The 18,374-nt window shown below is 52.0% G+C and overlaps 1 protein-coding gene and 8 non-coding genes across 9 annotated transcripts; all 9 read left to right on the top strand.

Moving 5' to 3' along the window:
- The first annotated feature begins 5,939 nt into the window (after positions 1-5,939).
- On the top strand, positions 5,940-6,058 carry LOC126186296 (5S ribosomal RNA). Its single transcript, XR_007537395.1, has one exon. It is a non-coding gene; the product is annotated as a 5S ribosomal RNA (ribosomal RNA).
- Positions 6,059-6,890: 832 nt separating this feature from the next.
- On the top strand, positions 6,891-7,009 carry LOC126186448 (5S ribosomal RNA). Its single transcript, XR_007537542.1, has one exon. It is a non-coding gene; the product is annotated as a 5S ribosomal RNA (ribosomal RNA).
- Positions 7,010-7,825: 816 nt separating this feature from the next.
- LOC126186240 (5S ribosomal RNA) lies at positions 7,826-7,944 on the top strand. Its single transcript, XR_007537342.1, has one exon. It is a non-coding gene; the product is annotated as a 5S ribosomal RNA (ribosomal RNA).
- Positions 7,945-8,775: 831 nt separating this feature from the next.
- On the top strand, positions 8,776-8,894 carry LOC126186239 (5S ribosomal RNA). Its single transcript, XR_007537341.1, has one exon. It is a non-coding gene; the product is annotated as a 5S ribosomal RNA (ribosomal RNA).
- An 818-nt stretch (positions 8,895-9,712) lies between these two features.
- On the top strand, positions 9,713-9,831 carry LOC126186626 (5S ribosomal RNA). The gene has a single exon (XR_007537690.1). It is a non-coding gene; the product is annotated as a 5S ribosomal RNA (ribosomal RNA).
- Positions 9,832-10,662: 831 nt separating this feature from the next.
- On the top strand, positions 10,663-10,781 carry LOC126186543 (5S ribosomal RNA). The gene has a single exon (XR_007537619.1). It is a non-coding gene; the product is annotated as a 5S ribosomal RNA (ribosomal RNA).
- An 817-nt stretch (positions 10,782-11,598) lies between these two features.
- Positions 11,599-11,717, top strand: LOC126186494 (5S ribosomal RNA). The gene has a single exon (XR_007537585.1). It is a non-coding gene; the product is annotated as a 5S ribosomal RNA (ribosomal RNA).
- An 817-nt stretch (positions 11,718-12,534) lies between these two features.
- LOC126186515 (5S ribosomal RNA) lies at positions 12,535-12,653 on the top strand. The gene has a single exon (XR_007537605.1). It is a non-coding gene; the product is annotated as a 5S ribosomal RNA (ribosomal RNA).
- A 558-nt stretch (positions 12,654-13,211) lies between these two features.
- On the top strand, positions 13,212-14,635 carry LOC126183250 (proteoglycan 4-like). The gene is made up of 3 exons (XM_049925044.1): positions 13,212-13,260; positions 13,650-13,779; positions 13,951-14,635. Exons 1-3 carry the CDS (start codon positions 13,212-13,214, stop codon positions 14,633-14,635), a joined length of 864 nt encoding a protein of 287 aa, XP_049781001.1.
- The last annotated feature ends 3,739 nt before the right edge of the window (positions 14,636-18,374 follow it).

Genomic DNA, 18,374 nt, shown 5'->3' with positions numbered 1-18,374 from the left:
CACGTATGCGGGCGCGTTGGTTGGACCCCCCTCGATCACCCCGCCCGACCGACCGGTTTCTGCCGCTCCTGCAGCTGAGGCTCCTGTGTCTGACAATGTGACTCCGCCCACAGTTGTCGTTCCCCCGGTTGTGTCAGAACAAAGTTTACCTGCCGATCACACCCCTCGCGAGGTCCGTATTGCTGATTTGCCAGCCGTCAGTGTTTCGGACGTGCCCGTTCCGGAGACTTCTGAAATGTTGGTCGCGTCACCACGGCCGATTTCAGTCCCCGCCCCGCCGACAGACAAGCGGAAATTGCCGTCACAGCCGGGCCCGTCCACCGCCGGCGAGGCGGATGCTAGCGGTGCCGAAAGTGAGGTGTCCCAAGCTTCCACTCAGTCCGCCCCTGCCGATCCAAAACCGAAGCGTAAAAGGTCAAAGAAGCGTTCGAAAACGGCGCCCACTGAGGGCGTCGACGTCACCTTCGACCAGGCGGTTGAGGGACTGACGGATACTTTGGTCCAAGAGCGTCGCGACGCACCTTTCGTACACGGTCCGCCTGTGTCGGTGCCCACCGCCCCCGCTTCCCGGCCCGTTCCGGACGCCGTACCTGCTCCTTCGGACACCATGCAGTGGTCTGATGATGTGGAGGAGGATCACTTTTTCTAGTTCCGCTTAAGTTACAGAGTCCACCCTGACGCGTGCATTCCACCAGTTACGCGTCCTCACCCTTAATATCAATCACATCCGAAGTGACCGTAAAGTTCACGCCCTCTTACACTTTTTGCAATCTGCTCGTTGCGATGTGGTTTTCCTTCAAGAAATAACAGCTGACGTTGTCCCGCATCTTACTGCCTATAATGTAATTCTTAATATTGATCCGGAAGCGACCTTTGGTACGGCTATTTTAATCACGCCCGGTTTAGAGTATAAACACGTAGAAATTTTACCGAATGGACGAGGGTTGGCATGTGTTATCTGCGACATATTTTTTGTTAACGTGTATGCCCCCTCTGGAACTGACAATAAACGTCTGAGGGATACTTTTTTCCATCATGATTTATGTCAGCTCTTCCATCGAAACCACCGACGGATCATCTTAGGTGGTGATTTTAATTGTGTCTTGCGTGATGCCGACCAGGAGCCGACGGCGAATAAGTGTCTTGCACTGCAAACTTTAGTTGACACTTTTAAACTTGAGGACACGTGGCTTTGTTTTAGTCCGACTGCTACAGGTTTTACTTATTTTTATCCTACTGGGCATAGTAGATTGGACAGATTTTATATATCGCCGGACCTCGCTGCTCAAATCTTGCAGGCAGAAGTTGCTCCCGTCGCTTTTTCGGATCATTGTGGTTATTTGTGTGCTTTTAATGTTCCGTCTGTTCGCCCAGAACGTACGCGATCCTACTGGAAATTCAATGTTAGTGTTTTGGATGACGTCAGTCTTGTCGAACAGGTGCATTTGTTGTGGCACCAACTTCTTCAGAGCCGCCCACAGGCGGGTTCTACTGTCGATTGGTGGCTCCGTCACGCTAAACCGGCTATTCGTACTCTGCTCATTAATTACTGTCGTGACAAGGCCCATTGGGAAGTGATGACGGTCGCTTTCTATCGCGATTGTTTACAGGATTTAATTACTCGGGTTACCGACCGCCCTGAACTCCTTCCCACGTTACGGAAAATTAAGACGAAGATTTTAAACCATCTGCATCGGAAGGCACAGGGCTCTGTTGTCCGTAGCAGGCCTTTCGATCCCACTTTGGAGGAACCGCTTTCATTGTATCATTTACGACGGGCCCGTCTGCGGCGTGAAAAACTTTTATTCACCGACTGGATGACGCGTGACGGTCTTAGGACTTCAGATTGCCGGGTGATTCAGGACGAAATTTACGATCACTACTCTAATCTCTTTCAATCTCAACCTTTGAATGAAGCCTCCTTGCAGATGTTTTTACACGACCTGCCTTCTATTTTAACGCGTCAGGATAGACTTCTTTTAAATGAGCGTTTTACAGCTGCTGATGTTTCTGCCGCCGTTAAGGCTAGCCCGAAGGGAAAGGCCCCTGGCCATGACGGCATTCCTGTGGAATTTTATGTGAAATTTTCCGGTCTTTTAACTGATACTTTTGTTGCCATGGTGAATGAAATACATAATGGTCTCGATGTGCCGGAAGAATTTTTAGAGGGTCTCGTCGTCCTCATCCCGAAAACCACTGGCATCCCAAGTGCGGTGACTTTACGGCCGATCACACTCTTAAACGCCGATTATAAAATCATAGCACGCTGCTTTTCCCACCGTTTGCGGCCGGCGTTGAAGACCGTCATTAGTCCTTCTCAATCGTGTGCCGTACCTGGACGGAATATTTATGACGCTGTACTCGCGTATCGTGAGTGTATCGCTTCTGCCTCGTCACGCCGTGGCGGCCGGGCTGCGATACTTTCCATTGATTTTCATAACGCGTTTGATAGAATTAGTCACGAGTACTTGCGGCGGGTCATGTCTAAGTTTGGATTTGGTTTAACATTCACGCATGTGATATCTAACCTTCTGAAATCGGCTACATCCAGAATCCTTTTTCATGGCCAGGCCGGTGATGTCCTCAGGATGAACAGATCCGTCCGCCAAGGGTGCCCACTTTCCATGGGATTATTCGTTTTAGCGTTGGATCCTCTGATCCGTAAGATAACAAATGTTTGCCACGGTGTCCCGTTTGGTACGGGTTCGCTTGTCTGTCGGGCGTATGCGGACGACTTGGGTGTTTTTATCCAACGTCCCGATGATATTGATACGCTCCGCCTCATTCTTCACCAATTTGAAACGGCATCGGGTGCGGTTGTGAACCCCCGTAAGTCCATCTTACTGCCGCTTACTGCGACCATGAGGGCTGTCCGTCGTGATTGGTATACCGTAAGGTTGCGACATAAGATTCTCGGGATCCAGATGACTGCCAATGTACAACAAATGGCGGTGATAAATTGGCGCGCGGTGTTATATTCTGTACGAGCGGCGACTCAGGCTGCCGCCAAACGAAATTTGTCTTTGCTGGATAGAGCTTCGGTTGTAAATACCCAGGTGTTGGCCAAGGCCTGGTACTTGGCTCAAGTTTTGCCGGTGCCGAAGGAGATTGAACGGGCAATCAAGCATGCTGTTTCTTGGTTGGTCTGGCGAGGCGAAATCTTTAAAGTCGCCTACAATATTTGCACGCTCCCGCCGGACAGGGGCGGCGTCGGTATGGTTGATTTTCCTTCAAAGTGTGCTGCCCTTTTGCTCCACCGAACCAACCGTGTAATAGCCAATGCGGGGCTTAGCCCCACGTCGGTACTCTTCGACCTTTACCGCCCTGCTTCTCTCCGCGCGCCTGTCTCTGTCCAGGCTATCCCGTACAGATTGAATTTCGTTCGCCAGTATTTCCTCCACACTAGCTATCTGATAGGCGACGACCGGCGCAGGGGTAGCGTCAGCGCGATCGCAGAGGCCCTCCGCGGAACTCTGCCGACTAACAAATGGGAGTTGAGGCTGCCGCAATGCGATTGGCGGACGGTGTGGTCCAACATTTCCAGTAAATTGTTGACATCCGATGTTCGGGCCACCTGGTATAAAGTTGTGAATCGCACCGTTGCCACGAATGCGAAACTCCACGCAATCAATCTCCTCCCGAGTGGCCTCTGCGGGCGGTGCGCGGCTGAGGACACGATCGAACACCGTTTTGTGTGCCCCCAGTTTCAAGAGGTATGGGATGCCACCCGTGAGATGTTGGCATTGATCAATCGGACTACCCCGCGTGCCATACAGCCTTTGTATATCCTGGTTCCCGACTGGCGGCCGTATCCTGCCACCAAGAGAAACGCTACCGTGTGGATCGCTGCGCATGCTGCACATGCGATTTTTTCTCTTCGACTCATGGATCGCTTGCAGTTTTTGACGTATCTTTGGGACTACTATGGGCGGGAGAAACGTAACCCGCAGTATGTTTCCAATTATGCCCGATTTTTAGATGTACCTCTACGGACCGCCTTTACCAAATTACATATTTCTCTCCTGCCATGATTATGTACTTTCCATTCCACTGTTCCTTTTGGTGGAATGTGCGGAATGATATCATTGTTCTATTCTTGATGTATGACAGTTAATTTGTCTCACCGGCTCGACTAATCTTCCGCCATTTTGGGAGGTTGTCCTTAGGATTGCCATATTGGTTTTTTTTTTTTTTCTCTCCTGGATTTGACGATTTGTTCCCTAATTGCTGACTTTTCCTAAATTTTTGTGACTATTGCAGGACTGTCAATTGCCTTGTCCCTGAACTGTGAGACGGTGCTTAAAGATATTTTGTGTTGAAACGGTTGCCTCTTGGGCACGGAAATCCAGCTTATCGAGAAGACGAAATATGTTTGCTGCTGCCGGAATTGTGTAGAATTCACCTTTACCGTGCGCCGGACATATTTGGCACGTATAGTGTGCTCGTTCGTGTGTGTTTTTTATTTTTAAATTTTCTTTGAGAGTCTCTTTACTTTTGCTTTTCTCTTGCGGCGGGAGGCCTCCGCTGCTGACTTGTGGTCATTGTCCTTCTAGAATGGTTTTTTATTTGTGTTTCGCGTTTGCGTTCTTCCTTCCTCACGTTATATCCACACCTTCAGCGGATGGTATTCCTTTCTCACATCGTTTTGGACATGTTTCCGCTGGCCACAATGGACCTTTGTTCTCCTAAAGGATCTCAACAAAAAAAAAAAAAAAAAAAAAAAAAAAAAATAAAAAAAAATAATAAATAAATAAAAAAAAAATAAAGAAAAAAAAAAAAGAAACCAATAAGAAAAATGCTGATCTCACACAAAAAAAAAAAATAAAGAGAGTACAATACACCACCTTTTCCGTTATTCCCTGTTTCTTGGGTTGGGAGGGCGAGGGAGACACTGTGGCCGGGCCTCGGATTGCGACCCCCGCCCACTCTGCCTCCACCGCCACCCTGGCCTGCTCTTACAATGAAGTATATTTAGTTGAAAAAAAAAATACTCTCAAAAAAAAAAAAAAAAAAAAAAGTTCTCGTCCGATCACCGAAGTTAAGAATCATCGGGCCCGGCTAGTACTTGGATGGGTGACCGCCTGGGAAACCCGGGTGCTGTTGGCTCCCTTCCTTTTGTTTTTTTGTTATGTCGCCAGCCCAATTTTCAAACTACCTTTCTGTTGTGACAAAGATGCTTCCTTAAGCCTTTTAAACTACTGTAATGGTACGAAAATGCAGTAATTAACTCAGTTTGAGGGAGAATGTGCTAACCAAGTATGGCCAAGAAGACTTTGAAAACGAAAAAACAGTACGAATCGGCAGGTGATTTCTGAAATACGTCACCGCCTATTGTTGTGTAGGAGTGTAGAGTTCCAAATTTGATTTGTAACCACGAATGTATTCCTTAGTCGTCCCGTCTCGTCTCGTCCCGCAGCCGTTTGTCGTGCTTGCGCTGTCATATGGACCTCGACCTGAGCGGCAGCGAGCGGCAGTCGAGCAAAGTCGGGACAAGTTGGGACGGGGACAGGGACAGGGATAGGAATGGTGCGAATGCACTGCAAACTACGCAGACACCTGGTGTGAGGCGAGGCGAGGCGAGGCGAGGAAGCCCACATCGCTACCAGTGGCGCCCTCCAGCACGACACTGCCACACCCCGCACAGGCCCTCCGCTGAACACCAGGGACAAGATGCGTCCTCCGCTAGTGTCGAAGGCTGCACGCGCCCAGCGAATGACAGGGGGTGCAACGAGCAGCAGTGCGGCTCACACACGCGGCGGTGCGCCCGCCAATTTGGCCGTCGCTCTGCTGAGACGCCGGGCGCGCCTCCCCGCGCCGTCCTCGAGGAACTGGCGGTTGCGGAAGGAAGCGCTTTCGTCAAATTCGGCCGAAAACTAACATTTTGTGTGTTGGGAGAAAAGTCGAACGCGAATTCTGCCGTGCTCCTACATTAGATGAGCGCCAACGGCAATACCATGATGAATACACCGGTTCTCGTCCGATCACCGAAGTTAAGCATCATCGGGCCCGGCTAGTACTTGGATGGGTGACCGCCTGGGAAACCCGGGTGCTGTTGGCTCTCTTCCTTTTGTTTTTTTGTTATGTCGCCAGCCCAATTTTCAAACTACCTTTCTGTTGTGACAAAGATGCTTCCTTAAGCCTTTTAAACTACTGTAATGGTACGAAAATGCAGTAATTAACTCAGTTTGAGGGAGAATGTGCTAACCAAGTTTGCCAAGAAGACTTTGAAAACGACAAAACAGTACGAATCGGCAGGTGATTTCTGAAATACGTCACCGCCTATTGTTGTGTAGGAGTGTAGAGTTCCAGATTTGATTTGTAACCACGAATGTATTCCTTAGTCGTCTCGTCTCGTCCCGCAGACGTTTGTCGTGCTTGCGCTGTCATATGGACCACGACCCGAGCGGCAGCAAGCGGCAGTCGAGCAAAGTCGGGACAAGTCGGGACGGGGACAGGGACAGGGATAGGAATGGTGCGAATGCACTGCAAACTACGCAGACACCTGGTGTGAGGCGAGGCGAGGCGAGGCGAGGCGAGGAAGCCCACATCGCTACCAGTGGCGCCCTCCAGCACGACACTGCCACACCCCGCACAGGCCCTCCGCTGAACACCAGGGACAAGATGCGTCCTCCGCTAGTGTCGAAGGCTGCACGCGCCCAGCGAATGACAGGGGGTGCAACGAGCAGCAGTGCGTCTCACACACGCGGCGGTGCGCCCGCCAATTCGGCCGTCGCTCTGCTGGGACGCCGGGCGCGCCTCCCCGCGCCGTCCTCGAGGAACTGGCGGTTGCGGAAGGAAGCGCTTTCGTCAAATGCGGCCGAAAACTAACATTTTGTGTGTTGGGAGAAAAGCCGAACGCGAATTCTGCCGTGCTCCTACATTAGATGAGCGCCAACGGCCATACCATGGTGAATACACCGGTTCTCGTCCGATCACCGAAGTTAAGCATCATCGGGCCCGGCTTGTACTTGGATGGGTGACCGCCTGGGAAACCCGGGTGCTGTTGGCTCCCTTCCTTTTGTTTTTTTGTTATGTCGCCAGCCCAATTTTTAAAACTACCTTTCTGTTGTGACAAAGATGCTTCCTCAAGCCTTTTAAACTACTGTAATGGTACGAAAATGCAGTAATTAACTCAGTTTGAGGGAGAATGTGCTAACCAAGTTTGCCAAGAAGACTTTGAAAACGACAAAACAGTACGAATCAGCAGGTGATTTCTGAAATACGTCACCGCCTATTGTTGTGTAGGAGTGTAGAGTTCCAAATTTGTTTGTAACCACGAATGTATTCCTTAGTCGTCTCGTCTCGTCCCGCAGACGTTTGTCGTGCTTGCGCTGTCATATGGACCACGACCCGAGCGGCAGCGAGCGGCAGTCGAGCAAAGTCGGGACAAGTCGGGACGGGGACAGGGACAGGGATAGGAATGGTGCGAATGCACTGCAAACTACGCAGACACCTGGTGTGAGGCGAGGCGAGGAAGCCCACATCGCTACCAGTGGCGCCCTCCAGCACGACACTGCCACACCCCGCACAGGCCCTCCGCTGAACACCAAGGACAAGATGCGTCCTCCGCTAGTGTCGAAGGCTGCACGCGCCCAGCGAATGACAGGGGGTGCAACGAGCAGCAGTGCGTCTCACACACGCGGCGGTGCGCCCGCCAATTCGGCCGTCGCTCTGCTGGGACGCCGGGCGCGCCTCCCGCGCCGTCCTCGAGGAACTGGCGGTTGCGGAAGGAAGCGCTTTCGTCAAATGCGGCCGAAAACTAACATTTTGTGTGTTGGGAGAAAAGCCGAACGCGAATTCTGCCGTGCTCCTACATTAGATGAGCGCCAACGGCCATACCATGATGAATACACCGGTTCTCGTCCGATCACCGAAGTTAAGCATCATCGGGCCCGGCTAGTACTTGGATGGGTGACCGCCTGGGAAACCCCGGTGCTGTTGGCTCCCTTCCTTTTGTTTTTTTGTTATGTCGCCAGCCCAATTTTCAAACTACCTTTCTGTTGTGACAAAGATGCTTCCTTAAGCCTTTTAAACTACTGTAATGGTACGAAAATGCAGTAATTAACTCAGTTTGAGGGAGAATGTGCTAACCAAGTTTGCCAAGAAGACTTTGAAAACGACAAAACAGTACGAATCGGCAGGTGATTTCTGAAATACGTCACCGCCTATTGTTGTGTAGGAGTGTAGAGTTCCAAATTTGATTTGTAACCACGAATGTATTCCTTAGTCGTCTCGTCTCCTCCCGCAGACGTTTGTCGTGCTTGCGCTGTCATATGGACCACGACCCGAGCGGCAGCGAGCGGCAGTCGCGCAAAGTCGGGACAAGTCGGGACGGGGACAGGGACAGGGATAGGAATGGTGCGAATGCACTGCAAACTACGCAGACACCTGGTGTGAGGCGAGGCGCGGCGAGGCGAGGCGAGGAAGCCCACATCGCTACCAGTGGCGCCCTCCAGCACGACACTGCCACACCCCGCACAGGCCCTCCGCTGAACACCAGGGACAAGATGAGTGCTCCGCTAGTGTCGAAGGCTGCACGCGCCCAGCGAATGACAGGGGGTGCAACGAGCAGCAGTGCGTCTCACACACGCGGCGGTGCGCCCGCCAATTCGGCCGTCGCTCTGCTGGGACGCCGGGCGCGCCTCCCGCGCCGTCCTCGAGGAACTGGCGGTTGCGGAAGGAAGCGCTTTCGTCAAATGCGGCCGAAAACTAACATTTTGTGTGTTGGGAGAAAAGCCGAACGCGAATTCTGCCGTGCTCCTACATTAGATGAGCGCCAACGGCCATACCATGATGAATACACCGGTTCTCGTCCGATCACCGAAGTTAAGCATCATCGGGCCCGGCTAGTACTTGGATGGGTGACCGCCTGGGAAACCCCGGTGCTGTTGGCTCCCTTCCTTTTGTTTTTTTGTTATGTCGCCAGCCCAATTTTCAAACTACCTTTCTGTTGTGACAAAGATGCTTCCTTAAGCCTTTTAAACTACTGTAATGGTACGAAAATGCAGTAATTAACTCAGTTTGAGGGAGAATGTGCTAACCAAGTTTGCCAAGAAGACTTTGAAAACGACAAAACAGTACGAATCGGCAGGTGATTTCTGAAATACGTCACCGCCTATTGTTGTGTAGGAGTGTAGAGTTCCAAATTTGATTTGTAACCACGAATGTATTCCTTAGTCGTCTCGTCTCGTCCCGCAGACGTTTGTCGTGCTTGCGCTGTCATATGGACCACGACCCGAGCGGCAGCGAGCGGCAGTCGAGCGGCAGTCGGGACAAGTCGGGACGGGGCCAGGGACAGGGATAGGAATGGTGCGAATGCACTGCAAACTACGCAGACACCTGGTGTGAGGCGAGGCGAGGAAGCCCACATCGCTACCAGCGGCGCCCTCCAGCACGACACTGCCACACCCCGCACAGGCCCTCCGCTGAACACCAGGGACAAGATGCGTCCTCCGCTAGTGTCGAAGGCTGCACGCGCCCAGCGAATGACAGGGGGTGCAACGAGCAGCAGTGCGTCTCACACACGCGGCGGTGCGCCCGCCAATTCGGCCGTCGCTCTGCTGGGACGCCGGGCGCGCGTCCCCGCGCCGTCCTCGAGGAACTGGCGGTTGCGGAAGGAAGCGCTTTCGTCAAATTCGGCCGAAAACTAACATTTTGTGTGTTGGGAGAAAAGCCGAACGCGAATTCCGCCGTGCTCATACATTAGATGAGCGCCAACGGCCATACCATGATGAATACACCGGTTCTCGTCCGATCACCGAAGTTAAGCATCATCGGGCCCGGCTAGTACTTGGATGGGTGACCGCCTGGGAAACCCGGGTACTGTTGACACCCTTCCTTTTGTTTTTTTGTTATGTCGCCAGCCCAATTTTCAAACTACCTTTCTGTTGTGACAAAGATGCTTCCTTAAGCCTTTTAAACTACTGTAATGGTACGAAAATGCAGTAATTAACTCAGTTTGAGGGAGAATGTGCTAACCAAGTTTGCCAAGAAGACTTTGAAAACGACAAAATAGTACGAATCGGCAGGTGATTTCTGAAATACGTCACCGCCTATTGTTGTGTAGGAGTGTAGAGTTCCAAATTTGATTTGTAACCACGAATGTATTCCTTAGTCGTCTCGTCTCGTCCCGCAGACGTTTGTCGTGCTTGCGCTGTCATATGGACCACGACCCGAGCGGCAGCGAGCGGCAGTCGAGCAAAGTCGGGACAAGTTGGGACGGGGACAGGGACAGGGATAGGAATGGTGCGAATGCACTGCAAACTACGCAGACACCTGGTGTGAGGCGAGGCGCGGCGAGGCGAGGCGAGGAACCCCACATCGCTACCAGTGGCGCCCTCCAGCACGACACTGCCACACCCCGCACAGGCCCTCCGCTGAACACCAGGGACAAGATGCGTCCTCCGCTAGTGTCGAAGGCTGCACGCGCCCAGCGAATGACAGGGGGTGCTACGAGCAGCAGTGCGTCTCACACACGCGGCGGTGCGCCCGCCAATTCGGCCGTCGCTCTGCTGGGACGCCGGGCGCGCCTCCCGCGCCGTCCTCGAGGAACTGGCGGTTGCGGAAGGAAGCGCTTTCGTCAAATGCGGCCGAAAACTAACATTTTGTGTGTTGGGAGAAAAGCCGAACGCGAATTCTGCCGTGCTCCTACATTAGATGAGCGCCAACGGCCATACCATGATGAATACACCGGTTCTCGTCCGATCACCGAAGTTAAGCATCATCGGGCCCGGCTAGTACTTGGATGGGTGACCGCCTGGGAAACCCGGGTGCTGTTGGCTCCCTTCCTTTTGTTTTTTTGTTATGTCGCCAGCCCAATTTTCAAACTACCTTTCTGTTGTGACAAAGATGCTTCCTTAAGCCTTTTAAACTACTTTAATGGTACGAAAATGCAGTAATTAACTCAGTTTGAGGGAGAATGTGCTAACCAAGTTTGCCAAGAAGACTTTGAAAACGACAAAACAGTACGAATCGGCAGGTGATTTCTGAAATACGTCACCGCCTATTGTTGTGTAGGAGTGTAGAGTTCCAAATTTGATTTGTAACCACGAATGTATTCCTTAGTCGTCTCGTCTCGTCCCGCAGACGTTTGTCGTGCTTGCGCTGTCATATGGACCACGACCCGAGCGGCAGCGAGCGGCAGTCGAGCGGCAGTCGGGACAAGTCGGGACGGGGCCAGGGACAGGGATAGGAATGGTGCGAATGCACTGCAAACTACGCAGACACCTGGTGTGAGGCGAGGCGAGGTAGCCCACATCGCTACCAGCGGCGCCCTCCAGCACGACACTGCCACACCCCGCACAGGCCCTCCGCTGAACACCAGGGACAAGATGCGTCCTCCGCTAGTGTCGAAGGCTGCACGCGCCCAGCGAATGACAGGGGGTGCAACGAGCAGCAGTGCGTCTCACACACGCGGCGGTGCGCCCGCCAATTCGGCCGTCGCTCTGCTGGGACGCCGGGCGCGCCTCCCGCGCCGTCCTCGAGGAACTGGCGGTTGCGGAAGGAAGCGCTTTCGTCAAATGCGGCCGAAAACTAACATTTTGTGTGTTGGGAGAAAAGCCGAACCCGAATTCTGCCGTGCTCCTACATTAGATGAGCGCCAACGGCCATACCATGATGAATACACCGGTTCTCGTCCGATCACCGAAGTTAAGCATCATCGGGCCCGGCTAGTACTTGGATGAGTGACCGCCTGGGAAACCCCGGTGCTGTTGGCTCCCTTCCTTTTGTTTTTTTGTTATGTCGCCAGACCAATTTTCAAACTACCTTTCTGTTGTGACAAAGATGCTTCCTTAAGCCTTTTAAACTACTGTAATGGTACGAAAATGCAGTAATTAACTCAGTTTGAGGGAGAATGTGCTAACCAAGTTTGCCAAGAAGACTTTGAAAACGACAAAACAGTACGAATCGGCAGGTGATTTCTGAAATACGTCACCGCCTATTGTTGTGTAGGAGTGTAGAGTTCCAAATTTGATTTGTAACCACGAATGTATTCCTTAGTCGTCTCGTCTCGTCCCGCAGACGTTTGTCGTGCTTGCGCTGTCATATGGACCACGACCCGAGCGGCAGCGAGCGGCAGTCGAGCAAAGTCGGGACAAGTCGGGACGGGGACAGGGACAGGGATAGGAATGGTGCGAATGCACTGCAAACTACGCAGACTCCTGGTGTGAGGCGAGGCGAGGAAGCCCACATCGCTACCAGTGGCGCCCTCCAGCACGACACTGCCACACCCCGCACAGGCCCTCCGCTAACCACCAGAGACAAGATGCGTCCTCCGCTAGTGTCGAAGGCTGCACGCGCCCAGCGAATGACAGGGGGTGCAACGAGCAGCAGTGCGTCTCACACACGCGGCGGTGCGCCCGCCAATTCGGCCGTCGCTCTGCTGGGACGCCGGGCGCGCCTCCCCGCGCCGTCCTCGAGGAACTGGCGGTTGCGGAAGGAAGCGCTTTCGTCAAATGCGGCCGAAAACTAACATTTTGTGTGGTGGGAGAAAAGCCGAACGCGAATTCTGCCGTGCTCCTACATTAGATGAGCGCCAACGGCCATACCATGATGAATACACCGGTTCTCGTCCGATCACCGAAGTTAAGCATCATCGGGCCCGGCTAGTACTTGGATGGGTGACCGCCTGGGAAACCCGGGTGCTGTTGGCTCCCTTCCTTTTGTTTTTTTGTTATGTCGCCAGCCCAATTTTCAAACTACCTTTCTGTTGTGACAAAGATGCTTCCTTAAGCCTTTTAAACTACTGTAATGGTACGAAAATGCAGTAATTAACTCAGTTTGAGGGTGAATGTGCTAACCAAGTTTGCCAAGAAGACTTTGAAAACGACAAAACAGTACGAATCGGCAGGTGATTTCTGAAATACGTCACCGCCTATTGTTGTGTAGGAGTGTAGAGTTCCAAATTTGATTTGTAACCACGAATGTATTCCTTAGTCGTCTCGTCTCGTCCCGCAGACGTTTGTCGTGCTTGCGCTGTCATATGGACCACGACCCGAGCGGCAGCGAGCGGCAGTCGCGCAAAGTCGGGACAAGTCGGGACGGGGACAGGGACAGGGATAGGAATGGTGCGAATGCACTGCAAACTACGCAGACACCTGGTGTGAGGCGAGGCGAGGCGAGGCGAGGATGCCCACATCGCTACCAGTGGCGCCCTCCAGCACGACACTGCCACACCCCGCACAGGCCCTCCGCTGAACACCAGGGACAAGATGCGTCCTCCGCTAGTGTCGAAGGCTGCACGCGCCCAGCCGGACGTGTGTTAGGCTCGTGCCTGCTGACACCTTCGTGTGCTGCAGGCGGTGTCTTCGTCGCGTGTTTGGTGCTGCGCCTCGCAGCGTTCTCTCTTCTCTACTAGTTCCTGTAAGTTTATTGACGCTTTATTATGAATCGTGCTAACTCCGTACAGTGTGTTTTTGATAGGAACGCGGCTAGACCGTCGCCTTTTGATGTACACGAATGGGTATTTTCCGAATTGCGTATTCCCGAATCTGATTTGATCGGTATCCAGCTTGACTTTATTCAAAACTCTGTATTTTTGAAACTTCCGACCGCGGATTTTGTAGACAAGCTTGTTACCGAAAGTGGTGGAGTTAAGAAGTTTAAGCACGTGGACGGTGCTTTGTCTGATGTTTTGATTCTGCCGGCAGGCTTCGGCATTCGAAATGTGAAAGTTTATAATGTTCCGTTCGAATGCCCAAATGAGGCCATTGCTCGTAAACTCGGAGAATTTGGCACCGTGCTTAGTGTGGAGAATGATGTGTGGCCTGCAGGATTTAGGTACCGGGTTCTGAGTGGTGTTCGGACGGTCCGTGTAGATTTGAAGAAACATATACCGTCGTATTTGCTCATTGCTGGCACGCGCGCTTTCCTCAGCTATAGTGGGCAGCCGCAGACGTGCTCCGTGTGTGGCAAAACAGATCATTTGCGACAAACCTGCACTTTACGCAGGCCGGCTCAGCTGCCGCGCGAAGCTGCTGATACCTCCACGTATGCGGGCGCGTTGGTTGGACCCCCCTCGATCACCCCGCCCGACCGACCGGTTTCTGCCGCTCCTGCAGCTGAGGCTCCTGTGTCTGACAATGTGACTCCGCCCACAGTTGTCGTTCCCCCGGTTGTGTCAGAACAAAGTTTACCTGCCGATCACACCCCTCGCGAGGTCCGTATTGCTGATTTGCCAGCCGTCAGTGTTTCGGACGTGCCCGTTCCGGAGACTTCTGAAATGTTGGTCGCGTCACCACGGCCGATTTCAGTCCCCGCCCCGCCGACAGACAAGCGGAAATTGCCGTCACAGCCGGGCCCGTCCACCGCCGGCGAGGCGGATGCTAGCGGTGCCGAAAGTGAGGTGTCCCAAGCTTCCACTCAGTCCGCCCCTGCCGATCCAAAACCGAAGCGTAAAAGGTCAAAGAAGCGTTCGAAAACGGCGCCCACTGAGGGCGTCGACGTCACCTTCGACCAGGCGGTTGAGGGACTGACGGATACTTTGGTCCAAGAGCGTCGCGACGCACCTTTCGTACACGGTCCGCCTGTGTCGGTGCCCACCGCCCCCGCTTCCCGGCCCGTTCCGGACGCCGTACCTGCTCCTTCGGACACCATGCAGTGGTCTGATGATGTGGAGGAGGATCACTTTTTCTAGTTCCGCTTAAGTTACAGAGTCCACCCTGACGCGTGCATTCCACCAGTTACGCGTCCTCACCCTTAATATCAATCACATCCGAAGTGACCGTAAAGTTCACGCCCTCTTACACTTTTTGCAATCTGCTCGTTGCGATGTGGTTTTCCTTCAAGAAATAACAGCTGACGTTGTCCCGCATCTTACTGCCTATAATGTAATTCTTAATATTGATCCGGAAGCGACCTTTGGTACGGCTATTTTAATCACGCCCGGTTTAGAGTATAAACACGTAGAAATTTTACCGAATGGACGAGGGTTGGCATGTGTTATCTGCGACATATTTTTTGTTAACGTGTATGCCCCCTCTGGAACTGACAATAAACGTCTGAGGGATACTTTTTTCCATCATGATTTATGTCAGCTCTTCCATCGAAACCACCGACGGATCATCTTAGGTGGTGATTTTAATTGTGTCTTGCGTGATGCCGACCAGGAGCCGACGGCGAATAAGTGTCTTGCACTGCAAACTTTAGTTGACACTTTTAAACTTGAGGACACGTGGCTTTGTTTTAGTCCGACTGCTACAGGTTTTACTTATTTTTATCCTACTGGGCATAGTAGATTGGACAGATTTTATATATCGCCGGACCTCGCTGCTCAAATCTTGCAGGCAGAAGTTGCTCCCGTCGCTTTTTCGGATCATTGTGGTTATTTGTGTGCTTTTAATGTTCCGTCTGTTCGCCCAGAACGTACGCGATCCTACTGGAAATTCAATGTTAGTGTTTTGGATGACGTCAGTCTTGTCGAACAGGTGCATTTGTTGTGGCACCAACTTCTTCAGAGCCGCCCACAGGCGGGTTCTACTGTCGATTGGTGGCTCCGTCACGCTAAACCGGCTATTCGTACTCTGCTCATTAATTACTGTCGTGACAAGGCCCATTGGGAAGTGATGACGGTCGCTTTCTATCGCGATTGTTTACAGGATTTAATTACTCGGGTTACCGACCGCCCTGAACTCCTTCCCACGTTACGGAAAATTAAGACGAAGATTTTAAACCATCTGCATCGGAAGGCACAGGGCTCTGTTGTCCGTAGCAGGCCTTTCGATCCCACTTTGGAGGAACCGCTTTCATTGTATCATTTACGACGGGCCCGTCTGCGGCGTGAAAAACTTTTATTCACCGACTGGATGACGCGTGACGGTCTTAGGACTTCAGATTGCCGGGTGATTCAGGACGAAATTTACGATCACTACTCTAATCTCTTTCAATCTCAACCTTTGAATGAAGCCTCCTTGCAGATGTTTTTACACGACCTGCCTTCTATTTTAACGCGTCAGGATAGACTTCTTTTAAATGAGCGTTTTACAGCTGCTGATGTTTCTGCCGCCGTTAAGGCTAGCCCGAAGGGAAAGGCCCCTGGCCATGACGGCATTCCTGTGGAATTTTATGTGAAATTTTCCGGTCTTTTAACTGATACTTTTGTTGCCATGGTGAATGAAATACATAATGGTCTCGATGTGCCGGAAGAATTTTTAGAGGGTCTCGTCGTCCTCATCCCGAAAACCACTGGCATCCCAAGTGCGGTGACTTTACGGCCGATCACACTCTTAAACGCCGATTATAAAATCATAGCACGCTGCTTTTCCCACCGTTTGCGGCCGGCGTTGAAGACCGTCATTAGTCCTTCTCAATCGTGTGCCGTACCTGGACGGAATATTTATGACGCTGTACTCGCGTATCGTGAGTGTATCGCTTCTGCCTCGTCACGCCGTGGCGGCCGGGCTGCGATACTTTCCATTGATTTTCATAACGCGTTTGATAGAATTAGTCACGAGTACTTGCGGCGGGTCATGTCTAAGTTTGGATTTGGTTTAACATTCACGCATGTGATATCTAACCTTCTGAAATCGGCTACATCCAGAATCCTTTTTCATGGCCAGGCCGGTGATGTCCTCAGGATGAACAGATCCGTCCGCCAAGGGTGCCCACTTTCCATGGGATTATTCGTTTTAGCGTTGGATCCTCTGATCCGTAAGATAACAAATGTTTGCCACGGTGTCCCGTTTGGTACGGGTTCGCTTGTCTGTCGGGCGTATGCGGACGACTTGGGTGTTTTTATCCAACGTCCCGATGATATTGATACGCTCCGCCTCATTCTTCACCAATTTGAAACGGCATCGGGTGCGGTTGTGAACCCCCGTAAGTCCATCTTACTGCCGCTTACTGCGACCATGAGGGCTGTCCGTCGTGATTGGTATACCGTAAGGTTGCGACATAAGATTCTCGGGATCCAGATGACTGCCAATGTACAACAAATGGCGGTGATAAATTGGCGCGCGGTGTTATATTCTGTACGAGCGGCGACTCAGGCTGCCGCCAAACGAAATTTGTCTTTGCTGGATAGAGCTTCGGTTGTAAATACCCAGGTGTTGGCCAAGGCCTGGTACTTGGCTCAAGTTTTGCCGGTGCCGAAGGAGATTGAACGGGCAATCAAGCATGCTGTTTCTTGGTTGGTCTGGCGAGGCGAAATCTTTAAAGTCGCCTACAATATTTGCACGCTCCCGCCGGACAGGGGCGGCGTCGGTATGGTTGATTTTCCTTCAAAGTGTGCTGCCCTTTTGCTCCACCGAACCAACCGTGTAATAGCCAATGCGGGGCTTAGCCCCACGTCGGTACTCTTCGACCTTTACCGCCCTGCTTCTCTCCGCGCGCCTGTCTCTGTCCAGGCTATCCCGTACAGATTGAATTTCGTTCGCCAGTATTTCCTCCACACTAGCTATCTGATAGGCGACGACCGGCGCAGGGGTAGCGTCAGCGCGATCGCAGAGGCCCTCCGCGGAACTCTGCCGACTAACAAATGGGAGTTGAGGCTGCCGCAATGCGATTGGCGGACGGTGTGGTCCAACATTTCCAGTAAATTGTTGACATCCGATGTTCGGGCCACCTGGTATAAAGTTGTGAATCGCACCGTTGCCACGAATGCGAAACTCCACGCAATCAATCTCCTCCCGAGTGGCCTCTGCGGGCGGTGCGCGGCTGAGGACACGATCGAACACCGTTTTGTGTGCCCCCAGTTTCAAGAGGTATGGGATGCCACCCGTGAGATGTTGGCATTGATCAATCGGACTACCCCGCGTGCCATACAGCCTTTGTATATCCTGGTTCCCGACTGGCGGCCGTATCCTGCCACCAAGAGAAACGCTACCGTGTGGATCGCTGCGCATGCTGCACATGCGATTTTTTCTCTTCGACTCATGGATCGCTTGCAGTTTTTGACGTATCTTTGGGACTACTATGGGCGGGAGAAACGTAACCCGCAGTATGTTTCCAATTATGCCCGATTTTTAGATGTACCTCTACGGACCGCCTTTACCAAATTACATATTTCTCTCCTGCCATGATTATGTACTTTCCATTCCACTGTTCCTTTTGGTGGAATGTGCGGAATGATATCATTGTTCTATTCTTGATGTATGACAGTTAATTTGTCTCACCGGCTCGACTAATCTTCCGCCATTTTGGGAGGTTGTCCTTAGGATTGCCATATTGGTTTTTTTTTTTTTTCTCTCCTGGATTTGACGATTTGTTCCCTAATTGCTGACTTTTCCTAAATTTTTGTGACTATTGCAGGACTGTCAATTGCCTTGTCCCTGAACTGTGAGACGGTGCTTAAAGATATTTTGTGTTGAAACGGTTGCCTCTTGGGCACGGAAATCCAGCTTATCGAGAAGACGAAATATGTTTGCTGCTGCCGGAAT

This window comes from Schistocerca cancellata, chromosome 4 (assembly GCF_023864275.1).
Source record: "Schistocerca cancellata isolate TAMUIC-IGC-003103 chromosome 4, iqSchCanc2.1, whole genome shotgun sequence".
NCBI lineage: Eukaryota > Metazoa > Arthropoda > Insecta > Orthoptera > Acrididae > Schistocerca > Schistocerca cancellata.
The sequence above is the reverse complement of the archived record's forward strand: the minus strand, read 5'-3'. Positions and strand labels throughout refer to the sequence as shown.